This window comes from Argiope bruennichi, chromosome 6, assembly GCF_947563725.1.
Source record: "Argiope bruennichi chromosome 6, qqArgBrue1.1, whole genome shotgun sequence".
In the NCBI taxonomy this organism is placed as follows: Eukaryota; Metazoa; Arthropoda; class Arachnida; order Araneae; family Araneidae; genus Argiope; species Argiope bruennichi.
Genome location: NC_079156.1, coordinates 37,837,146 through 37,848,063, shown reverse-complemented (window position 1 = coordinate 37,848,063; position 10,918 = coordinate 37,837,146). Strand labels below are relative to the sequence as shown.

The 10,918-nt window shown below is 28.1% G+C and overlaps 1 protein-coding gene across 2 annotated transcripts; it reads left to right on the top strand.

Moving 5' to 3' along the window:
* Window positions 1-1,007: 1,007 nt before the first annotated feature.
* Window positions 1,008-8,099, top strand: LOC129972460 (facilitated trehalose transporter Tret1-like). 2 transcript variants are annotated; one of them, XM_056086602.1, is made up of 3 exons: window positions 1,008-1,112; window positions 1,203-1,403; window positions 6,716-8,099. In XM_056086602.1, the coding sequence occupies exons 2-3, from the start codon at window positions 1,211-1,213 to the stop codon at window positions 7,918-7,920; spliced, it is 1,398 nt and encodes a 465-aa protein (XP_055942577.1). In that variant the 5' UTR covers window positions 1,008-1,112; window positions 1,203-1,210; the 3' UTR covers window positions 7,921-8,099. The 2 variants fall into 2 exon arrangements, with proteins under 2 accessions (XP_055942577.1, XP_055942578.1); XM_056086603.1 differs by lacking the exon at window positions 1,008-1,112 and having other exon boundaries at window positions 1,273-1,399.
* The last annotated feature ends 2,819 nt before the right edge of the window (window positions 8,100-10,918 follow it).

Here is a 10,918-nt window from a genome sequence, read left to right as displayed (position 1 = left end):
TTTTTATATATACTTTTTTGCTTTATAATTTTACCTTTTTGATAAATTAAATAAATATTTTTTTTTTAAATTTGAAGTTATATTTTACTTTTAAATAATGTATGCATCTTATATGAATATTTAACAAACTGCTTCTCTAAAATTTCGATTTCTTCTGACACATACTAGTCTCAGAAACAAAATGTGAAGACATATAAAAAATATCTTAAATTAAATTTTATCAATTTTAGGATAAAGCATTAATAAAACTTCAAAAGGGTTTTTTTGTTCATTTAATAATCTACTGATGTACGTGATTAAAATGGCAACAGAATTTTGATGTAAATTAAGAACAATTAATGCTTAATCGTCATCATTATATTCTTTTTGTTTTTATTATCTTAATCGAATTGTTTGATGCACATTCTATAATTCAATTTCTGAATTTGGGGGAAAGGAGTAACTACCTTTTTCTGATTCATTCTGTAATTTTTCTTTTTCCAATAGACTGGAATATAAATTGAATTTATTAGAAATTTTGCAGTTTATCATTTATTTCTGTAATAATATAAATTTTTCAGTTACATATTACATTTTATTTAAATAACTACCGTATTAAATCTCTAAAACTTTACCTTCATTCAGCGAAGAAAGTGACGGCATTCTTAGAAATGAAAGTTTTTTCTGCTAAAGGTAGCAGTTAATAAGTTTTTAAATGAGCTATATTTTTTAATGTTTAATTTAGAATTTATAATTTTTAGATAGTTAATCGATAATAGTGAAAATATAATAAAATGTAAGATTCTAGGAAAACAGAATAGTTTTTAAAATATGTTTATTATTGTGGGGAAAGGCAACGACCAACATTAATATAAAAATATATTTATTATAATTAAAGGACAGAACATAACTATACTAAAACACATAAAGATCATGAGCGTGAGCTGTATGTCTTACAGACTCACTGGCCAACTATCGTCTGCCAATAATGGCGGGAAGGCATCACGTGATTAATGACGTGAAGCAACATGGCCAACATGGCGCCATACAGGATACGAGATCTGTCAGTAGTTCCCATATCGGCCATCATGACAGGATAGGCCACCTCGCCTTATGGTATACAGTACATTTATGTAAGCATATTCAAATATATACATTAAAAATGGATTTTGACTCTAGTGTAATTTTTGACAATACTAATTATATAGTACTGAACTTTGCAGATTTCAAGATGATAAATCGCAAATTGCATTTTGCTACAAGTGCAGTTCTAGTGAATGCCATCTCAGTTGGGCTAGCATCTACATATTCCTCTACTGCCACAGAAAGTATGAAAAATGGTAAACTTAACCCTGATGATGATGAAGTATCATGGATTGGTAGTTGCCTCCCTTTTGGCGCTATTATTGGAGGAACAATAGCAAGTAATTTATTGTCTATGTTAATTATCTTATTTAAACTTTAATAACTTCAATATAAGTTTGTCATTCACTGAGGTATGTTTTTTTTTTTTTTTTACACTTTTATAATAATGTGTCTAAGTGATTGCAGCTTTCTAGAGATTAAACTATGTAGGTACTATAATAGAATAGGTAAAAGAACTTATCTGTTGTCTATCTGTATAAACTTATGGAACTTATTTGTATAAACGTCTGTGATAAACTTAAAACCTCTTTTTCCTTGTAAAATGTAGGTATCCTTAGTTTAATCTTCATGATATTTTGTTCATGAAATATTTGTTGTAATTTCAAATTTAAATAATAAAATTTAATATTATAATTATTTTTGCAAACAAATGTAAGAGTACTTGTAGACTTCTCTATAAAACAGCAAATACCACTTTATACAGAATTGTGTAAAACAGTATTTATGAATAAATTACAAAAGAAATCCTTTTGGATACTTAAAATTGGTAATTAGATTAATTTTAAATAGTATTGCTGTATTTAGTTGATTGATGTAAAATCTTGATTAATCTTTTGTAAACTATCATTTTAATCTGCATAGTGGGGTCAATTCACGATCACATGACAGGTACCAAACAAACCGCTTCTATTCAATTTTCAACTGTTCTACGCATGACGAGATGTCTGCCGATAATGTTGATGAAAACTTTAAAGTTGAACGTTACACTAGCCGAATAATTATTAAAAACTTTTGACTTTTTTAAGAAAGAAATTAATATTTTGAATTATTTTCTCCAAATTTTCGTAGTAATGTAATTTTATTTCTTATATTAAAATTTTAATGTAATTTTGTTTTTGCATAATTACTTAATATTGCTTTTTAATTAATTTAGTGCTATTTTATTCTTTATTTCCCTATATCCTTTTTTTTTTTTTGCCTAAAAGATACATTTTGACAAATGGCTATGGCAGTGTTTTTGAAAAATTACATTTTTATATATTATTTAAATGTTATTTAATGTTGAATTTTATGAATATATATTTTTTAAGTAATTATTATTCATAGATTAGTTAAGATTTTGAAGCTTACTAATAAAATTATTACTTTTTTTTTCTTATGCAATGATTTTTATTAAAATTGAGACTTTGATGTTTTTAATTTGATCAGAAGAAAAAACATGAAACTCAAATTTGTATATATTGAATAAAGTATGTTTATAACTTCAAATTATGAAATATAAAGGGTATAAATACCATTTTTTAATCTATTCAACTTATGAATCAGTTATTTCATTTTAATTTGTAGAAATCATTAAAGGACAAACAAACAAAATGATACCTTCATAATTTTCATTTATGCATTGCAAAAAAACATTGATAAAATACATATGATAATTATTTGAAAAAATATGATAAAATGGATGTTTCAATATACTTGCCTATTTAAAAAAAAAAAAAAAAATCCTCAAATCAACTTTATCAACATTTGCTTTTCTAGACACAATGAATATAAACATAACATGACAAGAATGTCAAAGTAAATGATGAACAATTTTATTCAACAGAAACATCCTAGATACTAAACACAGTTTTTTTTTAAATCGCCAATAAAAACATAATGTTGAGCAGTATATTTTTAAAGCAGAACATTTTTTAAATGTATAAAAAAAATGCTACAGTTACATTGATAAAAATTGCATTGAATGAATATCGTAAAATAAAACAAAAACATACAATAGAGTAAATTTAATACATAAGAATTAGGTCACGATATATAAATTAAATAGGATATAAAGAGGTGTTGGAAAAAACACTTTATGCTTTTACAGAGTTTTATGGTTCAAAATCAATATGTTAAAGAAATAGGAGGGAAAAAAAAAAAAAAAGTGAAACAGAAATCGCTGAGGTGCACAATGGTATAGCATGATATTATTGATAACAATTAATTTCGATTTATATACAAGAAAATGACATTTCATTTTTAACAATAGAAACAGTTGCTTGACATAAATTCACCTTGAATCCATCACAAAACAGCAAATGTATTTGGAAAACTAGTAATAATGCTTTCTGGAGCAATCCATGTTGCTGTTTTGTTATTAGACATGATTACCTAGCAATAACTAAATAATATGAATTACTAAAAGATAAAGAAAACTTTAAGATTCATAATAAAAAAAGTAAAACCTCATAATGCATTTTATTATAATACGAAAATAATAAATGTCAAATATAAATATTATTTGATGTTAATAAATGGTCTTTGAAAGTTAAAAAACATGCAAGTAATAAAAAATATTGAATTGACATTATATAAAAATGTATAAGGGATAGCCCCTGCAAAATATTTGTACTTTTTAATTCTTGAAATAGCTCTTTTTACTGTAATCCCCACACTGGATATCTTGGAATTATCAATTGTTTTAGTAATATTAAACTGAATAGTCCTTTAAACATTTAGGATATTTCAATTTATATCCTATTATTTGTATTTCTTGTTCAGTTTGAAAACCTTTATCTACCTTCACAACATCCTTCGGTTCTAATACATTCATCAGATGGCTTTTAATAAAAAGATCCTTGTCAGATATGCTACTACAGTTTAATGAATGATGGCTCTTGAAGTTGTCATATCTTTTAAAATATACGACTATCGTATCTTTTAAAGTATTTGTTTTCTTTTAAAAACTAAAAGTCATTTGCTGTTCTACTGGATTGCTAGGTTTCTATACAGGAAATTCAGTGCAGTCAATAATGACTCTGGAGTCTTTATTTTCAGAACCAAACTGTTTTATCATGGTTTCAATAACTAATGATTTTGGAGGAAATATAAGTAACAATTTCAACTTTTCATAAAAAACTGTTGTTACAAAATTAAAATTCTTTGAAACAGCAAAATTTGAAATTTCAGACAAAATATATAAAAATTCATTTGAAATTTCAAATTCATTTGAAACATATAAATTGACTGGACACATCAACAAATTTAATTTTTTAAAAATCTGCTTCAAAATTAAAAAAAGAACATATATAGACAAAAACCTTTCTTTAGTGAAACATGTCAATGCACTCATTTTAATATCATCAACAATATTCTCTGGAATGAATCTCTTTCATTCTCACAGAATCCTGAAATTCTTGCAGCTCATTTTGCAAATTGCTGATCTTGTCGATTATTTCAGAAAAAGTAATAGTCTGGGAAGAAGCAGAGTACATTCCTCTGAAATCAGAATTAAAATAATTTTGTTTAGTAATCAATTCTTTTGCATTTATATACTTCACTAAATTACATGTATTTTCAAGACACGTATATATATATATATATAGATAGATATATTGCTTATATGTAGAAATCAAATAAACATCAGTTTTAAATGTTGATAACAGTCAATAAGGAAATTGGATTTTCAGTAGTTAGTAAAGGATTCATTTATTAAATAAATCTTTAAGAAATTAATTTAATTCCACCCAAGTTTAGCATTATATCAGTTGTTAATTTTAAGTTAGGTGTAATATTTTTTGCAACAGGAGTTAGTTTACTTACATCAATTAAATTTAAGATAAGATTTTGCAGGTAAAATGCAATATAATATTCAAGTACACATTTCAAAACCTTTTAAGCATATTCAAAATTATTAGAAATTTCATCAAATGTCAATAAAGTAAATTAGAAACGCACTCACGATTTTGTTTGATTGTCCCCATTTGTTTTTCTTGGCAATTCACTTTCCAATTTCTTTTTCTTCGAAGGGTTTTTCTAAAATAATTACTGGAACAGCTTTCAGTTACAATTTCCTATATTTAGTAAATGGACACACACTGAACGAATTCTTCAAAATGATCGGAGCATATCACCGACTTTGAAGAACGTAAAACTTTCTAATTCAAAGCTAATAACCCAAGTTAAGATTGTTGAAAAGAAACTAAAAAAACATTTTATCAACACAATCACTCTTGTGTTTTGCATAGAGCATCCAACAGAACACCAGTATTTCATCTTTTAACATATAATAAGAAGAAAGAAAATGACTCAAAATTATAACTTCTAATGTAAACAAAAAATCTGCTTCATACTTGGTGGAGAACCTTAATGGCAGACTCATCGACGAAAGTTAGCAGATGAAAACTTAAATGCCATGCCCATAAGTTCATGAGATGCGACTTTTACATCATATGAATTTATCCCATTGAATATTTAATGTTGCATAATTAATTAATACAAATTAATTAATATTAATTTCTATTTTAAATTACTCATGATTTGATATTAATTTTTTTATCTTTAGGAACTATGGAATGGGATATATTTCTAAAATATGTTATTTTTAATCTGTCTTTGGAAATGAATTTTTAATAACATCAGTTATTTGTGTTAGAACTTTTTAATGAATTAAAACCTTTATTAGGAAATTTGCTGCCAGTTTTTTTTTTTATTTTTGAAAAATTAAAAATTTGTCTTAAGTCACTAAGCGTAAAGTTACTTTTCTTTAAAAATTTTGATCACTTTCATGTATCTAATTATGATGGAATAAAATAGCGTTTTTAATAAAACTTTTAAATGGTGTCAAAAGTTAGTGATGTTTGATCAATGTTGATCCAATGACTGCTTTCATATTTTAAATTTAACTTTTTTTGTACGTATGTTCAGCATGTGTTTAATAACTATTTTTTTTCCATTATGACCATCAAAAATTAATGCTGCTAAATAAGGAAAAATGTGTTCCTTTTTATGAAAAAAATTAAATGTTTCTCTTAAATTTAATTGTAATTAAAAATATAAATAAATTCTTATAAACAAAGACAAAAAAGAATAATTAGCACTATATTAAGTAAAATATTTTAATTGAATTATTCCTGAAGCTTTGATGACAATTTTAGTATCATAATAATTTGCACAATATATGCCAAAATTAATATGTATTTGGCAATCATGTGAATCATGCCTATAGTTGTCTGTGGGAAGTATATTATTCTTTAAAAAAATTCTTAAATATTGTCTGAAGGTTTACTTTATGTCTTGGAAGGAAACAAGAGTAAAATAATAGGATATTTAATTGCTTTAAACAGAGTATAAGAAAGTATAATGTGAACAGAATTCTCATTTCACTAAATTTCTGGGGGAAAAAATGGATTAAAGTGTCATTTAAATTTTATTTTAAAAGTTGCATTACTTTTTAAAAATATATTAGATGATCAGCTTCCATACACTTTTCAGGTAGAGCTTTAATATTTGGTCCATACTATTTTTTTTATATTTGTCACATATTTGGTTCCTTTTAAAAATATGTAATTTATTCTGTAATTACTAATAATTAATTTTTTCCCTGTAGGTTATCTGTCTAATAAAATAGGCAGAAAAGGTACCCTGATGTACCTCTCCTTGTTTCTTGTTGGAGGATGGCTCTGTATTGCATATGCTTCTAACCTTACATTTGTGTACTTAGGCAGATTCATTACTGGCATATGCATTGGATTAATTTGTGTTGTTACACCAATGTACGTTATTGAAATATCTACTCCAGAAAAAAGAGGCAACCTAGGAACTGGATTTCAACTGTTCATTTGTATTGGAATAATGCTATCCTCAACACTTGGTAAATTCCTTCCTTGGGATTGGGTTGCAATTGGTGGTTCTGTGCTTGCTATTATGGCTCTTTTATGCATGCTTCCTTTTCCTGAATCTCCACGATGGCTTGTGATGCATAACAAGCAAGCTGATGCTGTACATGCTGTTAATTTCTTGTATGGCAACACAAATGATCCATCTGTGAATGAACTTTTAAGTGAAAGTCTAACTGTTTCAACTAGAAATTCATTAACAATGCGAGAAATCTGGCATCCTACTTTTTATAAACCAGCATTTCTTTCTATTGCACTCATGTTTTTTCAGCAGTTCTCTGGCTCAAATGCTATACTTTATTATACTGTATCAATATTTAAGGAGGCAAAGAGCTCTGTGGATCCCATGATGGGCAATTTATGGGTGGCTCTTGTTATGTTCTGGTCTACTTTCATTACTTCTCATACCATGGATATAATCGGCCGAAAAATATCTTTGTATATTTCAGGTTTTGTCACTTGTATTTCTTTAAATGCAATGAGTGTGTATTTGCTCCTTAGTGCACGGGACCCATCTTTGAAAGAAACATTTGGATGGATTCCTTTAGTATGCTTGATTGTTTATATTGCTGGATTTTCAGTTGGCCTTGGACCAATCCCATGGCTAATGATGTCTGAAATGTCTCCTATCAGGGTTAGGGGTCTTGTTTGTGGATTGGGCACTGCATTCTCCTGGACTTTTGTTTTTATCATTACCAAAAGTTTTCTTCAAATTGAAGCTGCTGTGGGTGACTTTGGGGCTTATTGGATTTATTCTGTCTTTTGCTTGCTTGCTTGCTTTTTCACTCTAATTTTCCTTCCTGAAACAAAAGGAAACACTTTGGAAGAAATAGAAAACTATTTTGCTGGTGGAGAATCTCAGACTCACCCATTACCAGATCTTCCCATCGAAAGATTTATAGATCAAGATAGTTAATGCATTCTTTTAAAGCATCTGCCTATGTTCATATTAATATATAAATGTACATGTGTGTATAATATATTTACACACATTTTTTTGTGTTCATTTATAAGTTTGTATCTGTCTCTAATTATTGGCACAATTGTAGATTACAGTTTTTAGTATTCTGTATGTAAATAAAATTATTTATTAGAGTTTTAAGACTGTTTTCTTTTCCCTCTTTTAAAGGAAAAATTTGTTATACTGTTCAACTTTAAAAAGCTGAATTCTCAAATAAAAATATTCTAAGGCAATAAAAGAATCAGTAATTATTCAACTATACATGATCAATGTTAAATTTCTGTTGAATGAAAGAAGTCAACTATGTAAGTTTCTTCACAGCATGAGCATCATTAGTGGCACTGACAAAGTTTCAAATTGTTATCCATCTCTTACCATCTGGGCATTTGATATACAGTGTATTGTAATGTGCCAGGATTGTACATAATTTCTAAATTTGGATTCAAGTTTGATGAGGGATTGTTCTTCTGTCAGTCTGTACTTTTAAAAACATATAAACACAATAGTTCAAAAAGGCAATAAGTTTAATATATAAAATTTGGTATGGAATTTAGTGATTACAAGTGTAGCTTTGTACCAAATTTTTGTTTAAGTCGGTTGCAAAAAATGTGTCTAAAATGCAAATTTGTTTTTCTGATGCTATTAATGGTGTGCAATGGATAAATCGGATGGCATGATGGAGTCAATAAAAATGCAAAGATTAATTCCAAAGGTTTATATTTCATAACTATTTTACGCCAATGCCATTCAAGGCGTTCTATGGGATAACACCCATATTAGAAAACATACGAGAATGTTTTAGAAAGAACACTCGTGCTGGTTTAGAAATGGTTAATTAACCTTTATGGGTTATTCATGCTTGCCATCTAATTCTGATGATAACTGAAGTTACTATTCCAATACATAAAATCTAAAGTTCTCATATATCCTTCATCTTACATCTTTTATAGAATAAATGCCTCCTGGGAATGCTCAGAAATGCAGAAAATTTCCGTATATAAGAAAAAATTATATCTACAAGCTTTTTCTGCTCTTTACCAATGACAGGAGACCTTGTTGTAGACGAAACTCTTTTACTCTCCTTCTCAGCTTAGCAATAACCAATCCTTTTTCACGTAAATTAAACCTTTATTTACTGAATTATGTTGCCATCAATTTTTCAACTTCATTTTTGCACTAGTAGTTAAGTTTTCTTGCAGAATATTCCCAGGGAACCCAATAAAAATATTTTAATTAATAAAAATATCTTAATTTAATTATTAATTAAATATTTTTAATTCCTACTTTTAGCTTATATTAACTTCTTGCTGTTTGGGTTACATTCTCCGCGTTCTTTAGAATACCATCATCAAAAATTGTCATATTACGAAGATATAAGCCAGATTTAAATGGTACTTTTAAGTACCGTCAGTAAATAAAGGGTAGTTCGAGATAGTTTTAACCACGTTGAATTCAAAATTAATTTGAACTTATATGGGATGCCGCTTTTTATTTATCCTGAAATTTCTGGGACCCTTTATCTTAATTTACTTGTCATGATGCAGAAGTCAGCATACGCAGCTTGCTTTTCCAGTAACTAGAAGCCACTTTTGTATTGCATAATTATTTTATTTTGTGATTTTTTTTTATTATTTACTTTTCATATTTTTCAGGAGAATTTTTCTTTTCTTCAGGAATTTAGAAAATATCTGTATTTATTGATTATTTATTTTTAGAAATCCCTGTTGCTATTTTATTCCTTGCGTCTTTATTAACTCCTTCCAGTAAAATGAGTATAGCTCGTCATTGAATTTTCATGCCATACAGCCCGATGACGAGCTACACTCGTCATGCGGTTAAAGTTGCTGTTGAATATGATAACAAATGGGGTTTAAAATTTTTAGTGTATTGAATCCGGCAGCATTTTTGTTTCTTATATTAATACTAGCAGACCCGGCCACGCGTTTCTGTGGCTAAGGTGTTTGTTATATTACATAGTAGTAAACTATTCAAGGGAAACGGTAGGAGAACACCAGTCATGGGGACCACCATGCTTTTTTACACAGATGCCATTTGTAAAAAAACATGGGGACATCCATGATTGATTTTCTACTACCGTTGATATTGAGCAAAAATCAATACAAAAAAAAATCAATTTAAATTTCTTTATTTTTTGTATTCAAGTTTGTAACAAATGAGTACATTACAAAGTTGTTAGTAAAAAACACGTAACACTTAAACTTATAAATGAGGTAGGTAGGGCAGATAGTTTTAAATCTTTGACAATAATGTTTATTATTTTGAATTATAAATACTTTTAATTTCAATTTAATTTAGCACTAATCGGTGCACAATATTTTTGGTTAACCTGTCTTTAGCTAACACAAATAGATTTGACGGTTTTCTTACACGTGAACATGCAACATATAGTTGCCCATGAGAAAAACATGGATTTTCCAAATCTAAACCACAAATGGACATTGTTTGGCCTTGAGACTTATTTATAGACCTGACAAAAGCTAAACGAATTGGAAACTGTGACCTTTTGAAGGGTATCGTAGATTCTGATGGTATCATCGGAATACGTGGCAACAGGATCACTTCTTTAAACTTTCCAGTTTAAAATGGTAGTTTCAAGTATATTTCCGGTGATCTTTTTGATGACCAAACGCGTACCGTTGCATAATCGAGGTGGATTCAAATTACGCAGGAGAATAATAGGTGAACCAATCTTTAATCGAAGGCTATGTGGTGGCATTCCAGGTATATCTAGTGAAATTAAATTGTAAAATTTACACTATCACTTTCCTCAACAACAGTATCGATTGATTTAAAAGACATCAAATCGCCTGGTAACAACTGTTGTATCTGGAAGTTAATTTCGTCAACATCAACATTTTTGGCTGCCAAAATAGCCCGATCACTGAGCCATTTATGATTCAAGTTATTACTCTGTATATCCGGAAAAGTACTT

Bases quoted from the DNA above. Each gene is read 5' to 3' on its own strand.
- LOC129972460 (XM_056086602.1), top strand. From the start codon at position 1,211: ATGATAAATCGCAAATTGCATTTTGCTACAAGTGCAGTTCTAGTGAAT. The intron at 1,404-6,715 runs GTAATTTATTGT...TTTTCCCTGTAG, and splicing joins TATTGGAGGAACAATAGCAA to GTTATCTGTCTAATAAAATA.